Source organism: Hibiscus syriacus, unplaced genomic scaffold, assembly GCF_006381635.1.
Source record: "Hibiscus syriacus cultivar Baekdansim isolate YM2019G1 unplaced genomic scaffold, ASM638163v2 tig00017934_pilon, whole genome shotgun sequence".
NCBI lineage: Eukaryota > Viridiplantae > Streptophyta > Magnoliopsida > Malvales > Malvaceae > Hibiscus > Hibiscus syriacus.
The window spans coordinates 60,927-79,192 of NW_024062419.1; the positions used below are offsets into that span (position 1 = coordinate 60,927).

Sequence of the window (18,266 nt, forward strand, 5' to 3'; positions counted from 1 at the left end):
CTAACATCAAAATTTAAGTGAATAAGCATTTAAAAGTTGATAAGATAAGTAGGGATGAGCGTTCGATCGAATCGAGTCAAAAAATTTGAGTTATTCGAGTTTATGAGACATGTTTTACAACTCGAAGTTGGATTTAAATTTTTTCAAGTCGAGTCATTTTTTTTGAGTTTTTACTTAAATTTAATTGTAAATATTTATAATATTATAATGTTTTTTATTCCAATTTAAATGACTTTCTATAACTATATATACAATACAAATATATTTCTTCATATTCTTTTCATATGTGATATACATATATCATACAAAATTAAAAGACACGACTCAAACTTGAAAATCAATCCACTAATTACTAAAAAATTTGATTTATTCGAGTTGTATTTTACAACTAGATCTGAACTTGAAATTTTTTCAAGTCGAGTTTATGAAATTGTAACTCGAAGTTAATTCGAGTCGAACCGAGTAAAAAAATCGATTTGCCAAGTCAAATCGAATTTTGTTCACCCCTAAAGATAAATGCCCACCTCTTAATTAAATAAAAATAAAAATAATCGAATATTATATATTTTAAAGTCAGCGAGAAAAATATAAAAAAGTAAATATAATTATATTATTAAAGTTGATAATTAATTTATTAAAATATTCCGTGTGAGTCGTGTGTGTATTTGAACCTACAACTCCATTAATTAATTAATTAATTGATTTGGAATACTTTCACAGTTTCCTTATAGTTGACTTTAGGACACGGATAAAAGGGATATCACTCAAAAATATAAAAGAAGTTAAGTCATTTTCGTTGAAGTTTCCATGGCCATTGACTTGGAGCACACCTGGAACCAGCTGGCTTCACAGTGTACGGTGACACCCTAAAAATTTAAATTTTATCCTTTTATGTTTACACCCGACAAATTTTTGTATCCGTCAATGTGTATAAATCTGTTCTCAAATTTTCATTCTCAGTATTCTGATGTGGTTTTAGCCCTTTGTGCACTGCCACCATGAATGCCACATGCTTGCTCCTTCTGTTCTTCATTTTTGGCCTAGCTGTTTCATTTTCTGCCGCCATTGATGACGAGTCTGAAGCTGTTCGAAGCTCCTCTTTCGATGACGTTTCTTCCCGTTTCTTTTCTCATAAGTTTCATGTGGTTTCGGCCAGGGTGTTTTATCCTCGACGAAGATCACCCCCGCCACCTACATTTAATTTTGGCAGGTATCAAAGCCCTGCCCCTCCTATGAGGTCACCCCCACCGCCGCCGCCACTTCCTCCACCTCCTCCACCCCCGCCTCCACCACCTCCACCGCCGCCGCAACCATATCGCTATCGCGGACGCTACGGTTATGTGCCAAATCCAAGAAGGCCACCACCATGATCATGGTGTTTATGTACTTTGTCATGTCGACGGATGCTTATAAGCATCGCTGAATAATTATTTTCTTATTTTTCTTTCACATTTACTATATCATTATTATTGGCAAAAAAGTTTATAGGGGTAAACTACAAAAATAGTCACTTTTGTTTTAGTATTATAAACTTACGGTAGCTGGATTCAAAAAATATAATCTACGGTCACCTTCGTTTAGTTTTGATTAAGATATGGTCACTGAGACGTTAGCTGCCATAAGTTTTGATTAAAAAAAGGTTTAATTTTTATTTGAACTCTTAAATTTTAGATAAATTACTAATCACGAGTCTTTTTATAAACCCATAATAATTCGGGGATAAAATATCAATTTACCCATTTTTCCATATGTTTTGTTCCTCATATGTATCTTCTCTCAATGGATCTTGAATTCATGATCGAATAAATATAAAAAAAAAGATAAATAATTATTTATAATTAAAATAATGAAGGATAGGTTAAAAAATTAATTCAACTTTTCCAATAGGTAAAATTAGCTTGTTTAAGTATAAAATTATCAAATTGTCATTTAAGTTAAATTCTGGTATAATATATTTGTAGCTTTTCTGATCTGCACCACTCGGACCACATATAAACCCACCAGCACATCAATATGTGTGTTTATAATTATATTTAAATTAAGATTTTATAGATTAAATAAAAATGAATTGTCAAGTTGACCCAATAATCCGGTCGTTAAATACGTTTAGTAACCACTCTTTCAATTATATTTCCCTAATTAATTAACTTCTCCTATTTGCAATTTAGTAATTCAAAACCAAAGTTTGGTATTAATGATTGCTTGGATGTTGGAATCCAACTATGCATGTGTTGGTATTAATGATTGTTTTATCAGAAATGTTAAAAAAATATTAACATTACCAGTAGGGTATTTTCTTCACTGTATATTGATGTGTCGTACCCGAGACATCTCCATTTTTAAATTAAAAAAGTTAACAACCGGTTTTGTTATTATTAGGCGTTTTACTAGATTTGGTAAAGCGCTACCGATTTTGTTATTTTTTCTACCGATTTTATTATTGTTTGACACTTTTATCGGAAATATTAAAAAATTAATGTTTTAAGTTAAAATAATAATATTTTAAGTAATTATTTTACCGATTTTGTTATTAGAAAAAATTGGTCCAATAGGGCAGGTGAGTAAAAAAATTATATATTTTTTATTCAAACTCATCATGTCGAGGTGATAAGTTTCAAAAAATATAATTTTTATTAGGATTTTATCACATCAGAGTGACAAATTCTAATAAAAAATATATTTTACCCGGCGTGACGAGTTTCAAGCCACTGTAACGGATGTCATATTTCCCAAAATAAAATATCTAGTACCATATTAGACAATTAGCCCGCCTACGGTATTGGGCTGACTTTGCCATCAGTTCAATTTCAAGCCCAAGCAGCACTGGTTACTGGGATTTTTTAGTCTAACACCGTATGCAGGCTAATTATTTATCTCAATACGGCACAAAGCAATTTATTTAGGTATTTACTGCTTTTGGTACAATGACTTGAAACTCATTATCTCGAAGTGACGAGTTTTAATAAAAAAAATTATTTTTTTTACCGCAATGTGACAAAAATTTGTAAAAAATTATATTTTATTGAAATTAATCACCTCAACGTGACGAGCTTGAATAAAAAATATTATTTAAGAGTATTCGTTAACATGATATGACGAGTTTTTTAAATACTATAACAAATATCGTACATCTGAAAATAAAAGCTTGTGTGCCTTATTTTCCTTTTTTTTAAATGCTCTGTTGGGCTAAAAAAATCTGGTCCCTGTACCACCTGCCATGTCTGTTGTCTCGTATTGCTCCCAAGTATAATTTCCAAGTCAAACAGATTAAGGGTTTGTATTGCAGCCCAATTTGAGATCTGGGCTTAGATTAAGCTCCAATTAATATATTTAACTCTAGAGTGCAAGACTCTTAATCTTGTGATCGTGGGATCGAGTCCCACGATGGGCAATTCATAATTTTGACTGCCGGAGGTCTTTCACGGAAGTTGCTCTCAACTTAGCGTTGGGGGCAACCTATTACCTTACCTCCCCCTTACCCCATTATATATAGGAATAGGGTTAACGAATTTAATATATTTAACTCTATTAATGATATTAACTATTACATTAATAGATTCATTAGACAATCACAATGATAAAAGAAAATATTATTTTAAAAATTTTAAATTTAAATAATTAAATCTATAGAATATATGTATATTATCAACAATTAAAAATCTTTTAGACAAATAATCTTATAATCACCTAAAATAATCTACAGAATTACGAAAAGATAAATAAAAATATAAAAGAATTCGAATTAAAAATTCTCCTGGTATGTATTAGCTGCGTGAAGATGATTATGGTGATGTAGTTGTCGTGAGATGATGATAAGGATGTTTGATAAATATCCTATGAACCCTCATAATCGTAATTGACTAAACAAACTCGATAATCGGGCCTGAACCAAGTTAAAAAGAGGAGTTTTTTTTTGAAGATAACATTAAAATTTAGGGACCTATGATGCTGTTTGTTCATTCATGAAAAACATGAAAAACAGTCCTTTTATGCCTAGAAATGCACTTTTCTGGGTCAAATATGACAACAACAATAACTAGACAACTAAATATCTACTTTGAAACATACAAGACGCAAATTAATCCTACTATCTTTTACTTTTAAGTCAAACAAACCAACTTAATTTGTCCATTTTCTACTAACTCTGACATTGAGCAGACAATTTGGAAAAACAAGAAAATTTTCCCACTCCCCAAACAGTCATTTTCTATTTTCTGTCATGGTCAATTTTGCCACTTCCTAGTTTAGTCTTCATCTCTTCCGCCCGCCATTGCCTATAAAAACAAAGCATTTCGAGGTAACCAAACCAAAACCCAGCTATCTCATGCAAAAGCATGGGGAAACTTAGAGATCCAGGTTGTGATAAAACCCAAAAACCCACCAAACCCAAGAAAAATCCCATCAAAATAAGATATATTTCGAGTCCAGTGATGGTTAAAGCATGCAATGAAGCAGAGTTTCGGGCAGTCGTTCAACAACTCACTGGCCAGAACTCTGATATCAGAGAGCATCGCTCAATTACCGAGGAAGCAAATCAAGTTCGTGATATTCCCAATTTTCAAGCCGATTCGCTTGCAAAGATCGATGATACGAATACATTTCCGTATGATATGTCTTCACTGGAACTGTTCGATGAAAGCTTTGTTTGGAGAGGTGTTGCAGAGAATTTGGTTGGATTTCAATCTCCTTCCATTTTTGTATGATTGTGATTTCAATATTTTTAAGCATAACTTGTTCCGTAAATAACTAGAATTTCTGCAGGAAGATACACAGTTTGTACTGAATATATATATATATATATATATTATGATATCTGAAGTTCGATTTTCAGTATTCGTAACTCTTTTCTCTTTTCCAACCGTCATTTGCCAAAAAGAGATGAAAACAAGCCAAATTGCTATATATTATAAATGTAACGATCAAAACCTGCAAATCTTATGATCTCTTTCAATAATACTTTGATCTCCATAACGAACTCTCAATTCCCATCATCAGCTGTTTTTTAAGTAACGGGTTTCACCCTTTTCATCAAGCTGACCTCCGGAGCTCCCTCCACGGCCTTCGGGTGACACGACCGCTACCCCGATATCTAGCTTGCTTCTGGCAGCCATTTCCATGCTGGAAAGACACGCAAAAATCCGGAAACCCTGCGCCCACGAGTGCTCCTCCACTGCCGCCTGCAGTGCTAGCTTCACTATGCAGTATGTTAAGGCCAGAGCTCATGCTAACCTGACTGAGCAAGGCTTGTTGTTGTTGTTGGTGTTCAGGGCTGAAAATGGTAGGTCACCGAACAACATCGAAGCCGGTGAGGCCATAAGTGAATGCAGCGTCATCGGTTGAGCTTGTACCTTGAGCGTGCACGGAGGGCTGTTTCGTTCGCGAATCTGCAATTGCAGCTAAGTACACGAGATTTTGTTGCAGCCTTGCTTGTTCCTGCAAGAATCAGGGCTAGTTATTAACCTTTCTCTGACATCAACCACAAATATCTTTACAAGTACTTTATGGTTAGATTATAACAAGCCATTGAGCATAATATATTGCAAGTCGAGGACTGTTAATCGGCACTTACTCAGCACATTCGCTCAATTTCCCGCAACTCTGGCTCTCAACAATCTTTAAGATCAACCACTTGTTCTCGTCCAGATACTGCAGGCATTAAAGTACAACTTCATCAAAGAAGCTAAGATGCAACAATGAATTGGAGAGAAGATGAATGTAACTAGCATTATACTAAGATCACCAGCTCAAGAAAAGAGAGAGATAGAGAGAGGGGAGGGGAAGGGAGGGCCAGATGAATATGTTCAGTAGTGACATTGTTGGGATAACAAGCTGCAACCACGGCTGCATCTGCATCAGGTGTTGCTGCATTTTGAACATGCCTTATGAGAGTTAACTAATCTTTGCACACCATTGAACGTCATGTCGGTTCCAAATGTGAAGTGTTTAATTTCTCACCTATTATTTTGAATATGAATTCTTTCTACGAGAGATGTGAAAGGGTCCCATGACTTCTACTAGCAGTGGCAGGGCCACAGCCGCAGCTTGGTGAGGGTGGACACATACTTATCCTGAAATCCTAATTTTCTTCAATTATTTATTTATTTTATTAATGATATCTACACTAAAATTTTATTTATATTCTTTTCATTTAAAAAATTTATATTATTAACATATGTATGCACACACTATAATATATTTATGAATCCACCACTGTATGCTAATTTATTGCCCTATCCTTATCCAACCAACTGCCCTAAATACCAAACTTAATGTCACTCCATTATTATTTTTTATTGTCGCCAATAATAAAATATACAAAAAATAAATAAAAGAGAGAGAGAAACAGTTATATACTCAAATAAATATTATTAATTAAGAAAATATAATATATTCTGTATTAAGATAATGTATAGTAGTTTAATTATAATGTTTCTAATTATTCTATGAAATGACTCGATTTTAGTACGAAATTACTGGATTATTTATTTGAAAAATATCAAAATATACAATGGTTAATAATACTAACTTTTTAAATATTTTAATAACAAATAATATCATTGAAAAGACATCTTCTAAAACCAAAATAATTGAGGGTTTTAAAAACTTTCAACATGATCAATGTAGATTCGTTTAAGTGATAATCAATTTAATACCGTTTAAGCATATCTCAAATTTGAGTCATTGTATAGACAAAAAATTTCTATTGAGAGACTTATCCACCAAAATCAGTTCTACGACTCGGATCGATACGGATTAGTCAAGACAAAGCCTTGGAATCGAAAAAGAAAACAGAGGTGAGTGGTGACTTGTTGGGTCAACGAAACTAGTTTTCTTCAACACTATTCAAATACATAACATAAATAAATTAATTAACCCTATTCCCATATGTAATGGGGTGAGGGGAGGTAAGGTAGTAGGCTACTCCCAACGGGTTAAGAGCAGCTTCCGTGGAATACCTCCGACAGTCGGAATTATGAATTGCTTACCGTGGGTCTCGATCTCACGACCACAAGGTTAAGAGACTACGCTCTACCAACTGAGCTGGACGGGCAATTCTACATAACACAAATGTTTTACTTTATACTAATAGTTTTCCTATGTAATGCACATATTACAAATTATTATTGTATTTTAAATATGTTTTAATGTGTTTAATATTTTTAATAAATCATGATAGGATGAATATTAAAGGTTGATGTCCTGACTCCTAAAAGTTTTTATTACAGAATTCCTTCTATTATTCACATGCGAAAATATTTATATACGATTCGAATCATATTAATATATATAATCTTTAATTTAATCTAATTTTAAACTGGGATGCGTAACATAATTCATATAAAATTTATTTTAAAACAATAAAAAAATTGAATAATATCAGTTAATGAATTGTTTAGCATTACTTTTGACGATTTTTACAACAAATACATTTTCTTCAATGAATTGTTGTGGGTGAAGTTGTATGTTATATAATACATCACACGAGAAAATTCAAAGTTACTGAAGGAAAAAAAAATCTTATTTTTGATTATTTGTATTACGACCGGCCGATGCTGAAGCAAATTTCATTACGAGCTCGGGAAACGCCGGCGGTGCAGCATGAAAAGCAGCAACGCCGCCACCTACAGCGTTCGTTTCAGTCAACGTGCACCGTCCGCGGCTGCGTCCAGGTATGTTTGTGCATGGATTCCCGGCCATCGGAGGCACCGGACCTCTTGGAAGTGACTGAAGAATAGGGTTCACGTCGAATGATGGGACTTTATCTTCTTCATCTAGAGGTCTGGTGGCCAAAACATGCTGAAAGCTCATAAACAAAACAATGGCGGAAATGAATGTAACAGTGAAGTTATTCATAACTTTAGAGGAAGCCATTAACCTTGGGATTTATGAAAAGAAAGTAAATAAATTTGGTTTTGAAAGAATTGATTGGTTTGTGTACTGATGTACAAATTTTGATGTTAGGGTTCATAGATTTATAATAAGATTTGTTAATGGTTCGACTTGACTGCTTAAAAAGCCGCAGGAAAAGACTTGAATAAGGTGGGAAGTCACGGGCTTTGAACGTTGACAAAGTCACGTAAAATAAATAAGAGTAAATTAAGTATTTAGTATATAAATTATCAGTTTTAGTTTGTTTAAGTATCTAAACTTTTAAGTTTTTTAAAATCATGCATAACGTTTAGTTTTCATTTTGTTTTAGTACCCGTCATTAAAATCTTAATGCATTTAGTACCTAAACTATCAGTTTTGGTCCATTTTAGTACATAAACTTTAATTTTTTTCAAAACATAACATTAAATTTTGAACAATATATTAAAATGAAACAAAAACTAAACTTTAAGTAGGATTTTGAAAAAAATAAAAGTTTTAATACTAAAACAGACCAAAATTAATAATTTAGATACTGGACATGTAGTTTACCCAATAAATAATATATTACCAAGTCTAAATAAACTTTATTTTAATTTTGAATTAGTCTTTTTTCATGTGATCTCTGCCATGTTTCCTAATCAGACTCGGCAATTCATACTTGTCGTGGCACGCTTGCTAATGTTTACAAATATAAAGTATTAATGTATTGATCTTACATCAATAATAAATCGAATATTAATATAATATTATAAAATTAAATTTATTTTTAATATTATGTTATAATTTGATTTTCATTTATATATTAATTATGTTATATTATTATTTATTTATCGATAGTATTCACTGTTAAAATATTAAACATTCAACTAATTAATAATGATAAAATATTTTTTAAATCGATGCCATAGACTTATAGCAATGCAATTGAAATTAGATCAAATTAATTGATCCAACAGAGGAAATTGAAAAATAATTACGTATGGAATTGTTCATCTAATTGAATTATTAGACTATTAAACTTATGGTTTGAATGGGATGATGGAATTGTTTATTATCTGAATAGGTAGGAAAAAAACATAAAAAGGCAATTGGATTATGTATAATATCCTTAAATCTATTATTAGTAGTATTAATGATTAAAGGAATTGTTATATTTTTTGAAGTTTTAATCGAACGGTTCTGTAGAGTGGATACATTGTCAGTAGTTGACAAGCGTCATAATTTTCAAATAAATATTTATTTTTTTCTTAAATGAAATAAATTAAAACGTAATACGAGAAGAAAGGGTCGATCCGTAGGGACTTGGAATTTCCGATATCGAGTCGTGTTGATCCTGATCCAAGAAAACTATAAAAAGAAAAAGAAAAGGTGTGGGTTAGTGATATAAAGACAAGTAAAATGAATTAAGTAAAAAAATGATGAATATCGAAAGTAAATAGTTGAAAACAATAACGATGAAAAATACCCTCAAGTTTCATTTTGCCTCAATTCATTTCGATCATCGATAGGGATTTTACTTCGGGATTCATGCAGATTATAGTCTATAAGGTCAACCCTTGTAACTTGCTTTTGTCTCCGGTAAACCGATATTCCCAAGTCAACCTCAAGAATTCAGTCCTTACTTGGACTAACCATGACTATCGTTGTTAGCACCGACGCAACCTTAAGCGTCAGAAAAGCCCGACTCTGATTATGTTATCTCAATGAGAATCGAAAACGATCTCAATTTCTCTTAGCGTACCACCGTTAAGTGTTTTCTTAGGAAGTCGAATTTGCTACCAACCGACTCTTCCTCCCAATTGTAAATCAGAACAACATTCAAACCAACAAACTCTTTTTGAAATGAAAGTGTTGAGATTTTTAAAAGAAATATCAATTGTCAATCCAAGTTTGCCGAAAATTAAGAATGATATCCGAATATATTAAATGATTTTCAATTCTCACCAAATGAATTGAGCCATTGCTAAGCTATCGACTAAATAAAAGTTTATCTAAATATGATGGAAATCATACTTAGCATTTTTTTAAAGAAAGTGAAAACTTTAAGTAAAAAGAAAGAAAAAGAACTTTAACAAAACTAAGAGAATTTTATAAAAACCGAAAGAAAAAAAAAAATACATTCCAAGCTTTACCCCAAGAGGTATTTATAGTCTTCTAAAACACTAATATCGAGTGCATTAATATGGCTGTTTTGATTCTATATTTATCGATATGTGACATCTATCATTTGACTGCATTAGTTTCTCACTCACATGTTGGATCCATTTGATTATACCAGTTTGCCATCAGCATTGCGGCCTCATGAGTTTTCTGTTGCAGAGGTGAGTTGCATTTGTTTATGGCATTCCCGACCCTCACATTCCTTGCTTTATATTTCTTTTATGTGATTCCATAGAACTGTTTAGATTGGATTTGTTTTTGCTTGTGGATTTCTCAAACTAGTTGTACTGATTTGTTGTTTAGAAAAAGCATTCGTTTGGCATTCAAGGAGGATCGAGACTGTTTCACACGATGGTGCAATGGAACTCGATATGTTGCGGCCCTCGGATTTCCGCACCCACATCAAAGGCTTTGAAGCCGTGGATACCCAATGTTTCGGGGAAGAACACGGTGGTTTTTTATCTCTAGGGATAGCTCTCACCAAGGTGATAAAACGTGTATGAAAATGTTATTAATGCCGATTGAGTTTAGCATAGATATTACATAAAAAATTAGTATTTAGACAAATATTCAACCTATTTCATCAGTTAATCATTAATGAATGCATCTTTCCCACATGATTTGTGAACTAAATCCTACCACAAAATGCCCTTTGTAACGCGTCTAGCGACTTTATAAACGATGACACCGGCCACTCCAGCTCCCAACGATGCCTGATTGCAACGGGGCTTCCCAGTTTTACAGGCGGTCGCTAAGTGCTCGCATTTGTTGAAGTAATAGATATAATCTCCGAAGCTCTGTTTATGGAAGAAATCAAACGCCCCCTTGATTACCACATCAGGCTCATCGCAGCGTCCCATTCATTGTAGTATTGAAGGTAATTATTGACACATTGTATTCGTAGCGATAGTGGGGTACCTCTAAGGAAGCAATCGATGCATGTTAACACAACTCCCACATGATCGGCCTTGTGGTAACATTTCCGGCATGGAGGTTCACTTGTTTCGCCATTTCCATTCCTCTCGATTCCTCGGAAATGAATCACTGCGTCTCTTAGTTTTTGTCTCTTGTCTTTGTTGGGGTTCACTACCTCGGCTTCGTCCACTCTATCGTTATCGACAGTGAAAGATAAATACTATCAACAGTAACTTAAAAACGTATGCAACTACAATAATTCGTTGGTAAATTGATTTTATCATAACTCAACTATGATATATCTTTGATAATTGTGAGGTTTCTACCAACAAAATAAAACATTCTATGATAACAAACCAAACATCCACCATTTTCCAATAAAAAGAAGAAAAAAAATTAAATAGAATAATACGATATAATTGAGATATGTAAAATGAAATATAGAAGTTTGAGATTGAAGATCAGTTTAAGATTAATATCTTCGTCGTTGGTAAAACAATTTAAGAACGAAAAAGAAAAAGAGAACGGCTAGGATTTACTATTTTCTTTATTTTCTAATCTTTTATTGATTATTAAGATAAATTAATGCTTTAAGTAATAACCATTTATTTAGGGTTGTAAATGAAGAGAGTGTTCGATAAAATGCTCTTAAATTATTCGTATAACTTTTATTTATTAAGTTAATAACCAAGTGTAAAAAAATGTCTATTTAATAAATGAACAAACACGAAAATAGATGTATTTGGTTTGTTTATGTTTACGAACATGCTCGTTCATTGGCTCATTTATAAGTTTGTTTATCAACTTGTTTATAAGTTTGCTTAGTCAATTTTTTTTTTCATTTTTCTTGTTTATGTTTTAAATATTGATGGAAATAGGTGTTAAAGTGAATATAAGGTTAACTTTGAAGTTCAAACTATAAAGATTAAGGAACAAGCACACAATACTAAAAATATAAAAGAATACGAACCGGATATGAACACATTAAAAAATAAACAAATAAACATGAGTAAAATTTTATTCGTCGAAACTCAATTCATTTATACCCTAACATTTATTTATCTACACATAAAAGTAGTACAAGATAGAGAAGGCACTAAATTACAACACCCCCTCTCAATTGCACGGTTACCCTGGATCCCGATGATAAATAATGTTTTGTCTTAATGTTTAAAATTATATATCTCTTCCAAGGATTTTTCTTATCGCAGAATTGAGTATTTTTTTCTCTTTCTCTCCCACTTCCAAGCCTTCCAAGTATCTTAATTAATTTGGACCGACTTGCGTCGCACACCTAATTTTGATAAATGAGATTTTTCACATTCACAAAAACTCGAACTTAAATTAATTCACTGATTATTAATTAGCCGGTGCAACAAAAAGGACCCGCCTAACAAATTTGGGTCTATATATGAGTCAACCCAAACTCGAGCTCAAAATATCACACATGGAACGATCTTGTTCTTGTGTTTTTCATTATCAAACAATGCAATAATTGGTGAAGACAGCATTAAAACCAGACATGGAATAAGTGCAAGTAGAGTTGTATGCAATGTTTGGTAATCCTGGCAAAGGTTGATCAAGTTCATTTAGAATTTGCTCTCTCCTTTTTCGTGAGACAAGTTGAGTTTTCTTTCTTTTTCCCACGAAAGATTGAAGATATTGTCGGTGATTTTCGAAATGGACGTTGCTTATGAATATAATATAATCTAGGGTTTGGTAGCAAATCTAAATAATTGGGACTACTGGCCGTATCTTGTGAGTAGTCCATTTCCCCAACATCCACAGTGCGAAATACACACTTCCAATACAAGCATAAAAATCATTATCGGGACAAATTTTCATTCTAGAAATACACTAACGGACAAAACATTTGTATGGCCAACCCTACCAAATTAGTGAATCCATCAAGTGACCTTAATGGTAAAAATGAGTTTATTTTTTAAGTTCGGGATTTGAGTAGTTGTATCTACAATGTGTGTGTATTTATTATCAATTGATTGAGAAAATTGTGAATATATTACCTTATATTAAACGACCTCGATCGTAAATAATATTGTTTTTTTTTTCTTGAGGTCAATGGTTCGAGTAGTTACGTATTTAGTGTGTGTGCATTTATTGTTAATTGACTAGAAAAAATTTAAATATATATTACTTTATAATCACCACATATTAATAAAAAAATATTCTATATGTATCAGGGTAGATGCACTAGGCCCCATAGGGGGTCAAGTGCATCCCATTATTTTGAAAAAAATGATTAAATTTAATATAACATGTTAAAAATGAAAAAAAGCATACCCATTAATTTCAATAAAAGAATATTAAAATTTTGGACCCTATTTTTAAATTTTTGGATCCGTCACTAATGTATACATATATATTATTGGTGAAATGAACACAACACTGCACTCCCGTATTGCCTTTTTTTTTCAGGATATGAACAAAATTTGATGAAATTTCCTACTAAAGTGCAATAGTTGTCCCTTCTATTTGATCAAAATCAAAATTAGTTAAGAAATAAACATATCAACCCATTATTGAAACTCATAATAGCTGCATGTTATCTACTTGATTTCGATTGATATTAAGTTTACATATTTTAATTTAATTATATTACCATCACTAAAAACAACTTAAAATTATTTCTCATATTGCACGAATTAAATTATATCAGCGGTTAAAGGAATGATTGTTATTCTTAGAGGTCACGAGTTCGAGCGCCAACGACTGTAGCAGGGTGATTGAACATTCATTGTCAAATGATTGAGAGTATTTAGAATAGATACTACTTTGTAATCATTTTATTTATTTCTCATATTAAACGATAACGTATATTATTTGGTCCAAAATTATAGGATGAGAGTAGAATGACCAAAATTATAGGGTGACTAAGGTTAAACTATATTACATATTAACATTTAGTGTAAAGTACACAAATGATCTCTCGATTATAGTTAGGGCAAAATACACATAAATGGTCTCCAGATTAATAAATATTCGAGTGGTCATTTTGTAACTTTTAATAGTTAGGGGACTCAATAAAGCAACATCCTATATTTGAGGGATTATTTTATAACTTTTAATAATCAGGAACTCAATAAAATAACATATGTGAACCATTTATGTACTATACTCTAACATTTATAAGCTATTAAATTTATATTTTCTTATTTCTTTTTTTTTTCTATTATTATCATTTATAAAATGTGCCAAAAATAAATAAATAAATAACTAGAAAATTTAACTAATTTAGCCTAAAAATTGTCACCTAATTTTATCTCATTCTTCTTTTTATGGAACCCACTTTACCACTCCAACTTCATTGATTAGTGTTTCCCTTTCACAAGTAAGAAAAATAATGGATTGGCTACAATTATATCCTAATCACATCAAATAAATAAATAAAATTCAAAACCAACCATAGATCCTACATTTTCTTCAATTTGGTCCATACATCAGCAACATGAACCCACTTTCACTTTCTTCATGCAAGGTCAAATGAAAGGACGGGGGAACAAGTGGGTATTCACTTGGTAATTTTAAATATGAGAAAAATATTTATATACTTTTTTCGTCAAATTTGGTATCTTAATAATCTAACGGTTGAATTTTATGTTCTATTTATGTAGATAAAGTACGTCAAGTTTTGAATAAATTAAAAATATATTGTTACTTATTTATGTAAAAAATCAAAATTAATATATGATAGAATGAGAATAGAATGGTAATTCCACTGAGGAATTAACAACTCTGATAGAATGAGAGTATAGTGACCAAAGTGAAAGGTTTCCTGAAATAGAGAGACTAAAACAAGTATTAAACTTTTTTTTTTTAATTTTGGACTAAACCTTGAAAAAATTATAATATTAAAAAGATTCAAAAGTTAAATATATGATAGAATGAGAGTAAAATGGTACTTCCACTGAGGAATTAACAACGTTGATAGAATGAGAGTAGAATGGTCAAAGTAAAAGGTTTCCTAAAATAGAGGGGAGTAAACAAGTATTAAACCTTTTATTTTTCTTTTTTCTTTTTACGTTTGGACTAAACTTTGAAAAAGGATAATTTAAAAATGGTAAACTACTCATTTAGTGTATAAAACCATTAGTTTTGATTCGTTTTAGTAGTTATAAACTTCAAATTTTTTTAAAACCATACCTACCGTTTAGTTTTTATTTCATTTTAGTACATCGTTGTTAAAAACTTAACGGATAGGCTGACGTTTCATAGCTTCTATGTGGACAACCAATCCGAACAGTGGACCATGAGAGAATGACGAGTTGACCAACATAGTTCAGTTTCAAGCCCATCAGACGTTGGACCATGGAGATCGGAGGATAAATAAATTGAAGAGTCCATCGTCAATTTGGAGAGACTGAGGCATTTCCCAGTGAAACATAGATCAGAATCGCGTGTAGGAGATCGAAAAAGGTGCAGGCTGAAAAGTTTGGGCTTCATCAGCCGAGCAATCGGCGGCCAGCAACTATAGACGCGTCGTCGGCCTGCATGCCAACCTGTTAAGTTGTTAATGACGGGGTACTAAAATGAAAGAAAAAGTAAATGTTACGTATGATTTTGAAAAAAAATAAAAATTTATGTACTAAAACGATTCAAAACTAATAATTTAGATATTGCACACTTACTTTACCCTATTGAAAAAAAAATTGTAAATTCCCAGCCTCCAAAAATGAAAGCAATTTCAAGTGAGAACTCAACTCAAAAAGTAGATGTTTTCTTTTGGTGCAACCAACTTCAGCTGTAATGAACAATCTTTCTCTTAACGTGTGGATGATATGATTTAATCACCAAATGCATGCATGCTCAATTTTGCATAAAAATGGCCTTTTCCTAGTTCATACCTGCCCTTTTGTCTTCGCCTAATACATCAAATTACTTTTTCAACATAGTTTTGTTTCCTTTTTATTTCATTGTAGCATGAATAAATAAGACAAACCAAAACAAATAATGATACATTGGCCCCTAAAACTATACTTTATTTTTATTTTAGCACTTGAAGAAATTTTAATTTAACTTATTCCGTAAATGTATGTAAATCATCTGTGGTTTAAGAGAATCGTTTAAATTGAGACTAATTAATTTCGTAACATTTAAATTTGAAAAGAAATTCAAATAAATATATATATTTTAATTAGACTCGAAGTTCATAAACTAGGATTGATTCAAAAAATAAAATAAAATTTAAATAACAAAATAATACCCATAAACTTGATTAACTTAATTGTTTTATACCCGACTCGATTAAATACTTATCATTCAGGAAGGCCTAAAGCACAAACTCGAGTTATATTGATCCAAAAACACAAGCTCTACCTCTAAAGAACACATTTAATCGTTAAGCCCATGTCGAAAAGAAGTATCGGTACCGTTACACATTCGAACGAAGCTCGAAAAAGGACGAAACAAGAGATGAATCGAAAGAGATTGGTGGGTACAATCACTTAATCTAACATAAAAATATACGTCGGTCCACCCCAAGCATAAAAGCATTAATGAAATGTCCCTCCCAAATCACAAACAAAAATCTTTCAATTAAATGTACCAAGATCCCAGATCTTCATTATTTCATTTGTTATGCTTCTTGGTCAGTGCTTAACAGCATTAACGAAATGTCTCTCCCGATTAAAACCATAATATACATTGAACGGTGGTTTGACTGAGTAGCTCGACCTGGTTGAGACGAGACTCTGATTTGACTCATTAAATTACACACTCAATGCCCCCCTCTTGGTTATCTTTTATTTCAAGCACATAGGCGTAAAAACCTTAATACACTCACGAAATCCATACCATCCACATGAATTCCCTGATTTTTCTATCTCCATAAAGCCTGAAATTGTACCCAAAAAATTAAAATTATAATGATCATATTGATATTTTAACTTTTTTTAATTGACTTGACTGTAATATTAAATAAGTAAGATTAAATTATTTTTATAATTTGAAATATGTTTATATGTTATCATTATTTGAAATAATCAGATATTATTAAGTTAATAATTTTTTCAAATCAAATAAAAAAGCAAAACACAAATTTTTAGTACATATGTTTATGTAAAAAATTAATTATTTAAAAAAGTAGAAAATCAAAATACATTTGCAAACAACAAGTAAATTAATTTTACCCATTGTTTGCCCGTCCCTAGTACCTATAAAATGGTTGTCTCTTGTTCCCATATGTAATGGGGTAAGGTGGATGTAAGATAGTAGGCTGCCCCCAACACCAGATTGAGAGCAGCTTCCGTAGAAGACTTCCGAATTATGAAATGTCTACCGTGAAACTCGATCTCACGATTTCAAAATTAACAACCTTGTGCTCTACCAGCTGAGTTGGATATTCATCTCTCCCTGTTACCTATAAAGAGTGCTATATTTTGGCTTTTCTTTTGGTAAGAAAAGTTATGCGTAAAGTTGAAACAAAAACTTTAATAAATGGTATTGGTACACCTAAACCCTAAAAGTAAAATAAAAATGTCCTTAATAATAAATAGCATGGGTACGTCTACTTGCTTTCGGGTCCCAAAAATAAAAATCAAAATGACATTGATTTTTATTTTTATTTATTTTCTTACACGATTCTAAAAGAAATTTTAAAAAATCCCTATAAAGGTTATTGAAAAATAAATAAAATCGAAAATAAGTGAGATATTGTGGCGAGTTTATCGACACCTTGAGTGGTCGAAGAAAACACCGAAGAACGATAATTGCATCACCAACGTGGCACGTGAATAAAACAGTAAAACTTTATCTTTTGAGGAATAATATAAAATCGAGAAAGGAGAAATAGCGTGGATAACACATGAATTTCATGTCAATAAAAACAACCCACATTAGCATTCGTGGCTATCATGCCACCATTTCGTCTGTGATTTAACAGCCAACTGATCAAAATAAGAACAAATTAAAAGTTCAACTAGTCTACTGAAAATTTTTAAACGTTTGTAGCCAAAATTAGAATGAGAAAGAAAGTTAAGTGGTCAAATTTATAATTTACCCTTATCTCAGTTCCAATTTATATTTAACTTTTGGATAATATGTGGTTGATGAATGAGTGTACATGAAATTATTTATTAATAATTACAGTGCCCCCCCCCCTCTTTTACTACCAAACAAACATCCATAATTCCCTCCCACTCTTCTCAACTCGAATTCAAAAATCTACCACCTTTTCAGCTTTTTTTCCCACCGTCCAAACAGTCTCTACTGTCAAAATTGTTCTCAATTCACAAGAAGAAAATGGAAAATTTAATTTGAATCCCATTTCATTTATTTTTGCCTTTTTAGTCATTTAAAAGATA

At 31.8% G+C, this 18,266-nt stretch overlaps 1 protein-coding gene and 1 pseudogene across 1 annotated transcript; one reads left to right on the forward strand and one right to left on the reverse strand.

Moving 5' to 3' along the window:
• The first annotated feature begins 4,334 nt into the window (after nucleotides 1-4,334).
• Nucleotides 4,335-4,703, forward strand: LOC120208953. The gene has a single exon (XM_039208062.1). The coding sequence runs from the start codon at nucleotides 4,335-4,337 to the stop codon at nucleotides 4,701-4,703; it is 369 nt and encodes a 122-aa protein (XP_039063993.1).
• A 275-nt stretch (nucleotides 4,704-4,978) lies between these two features.
• Nucleotides 4,979-5,868, reverse strand: LOC120208944 (annotated as a pseudogene).
• Nucleotides 5,869-18,266: the final 12,398 nt, after the last annotated feature.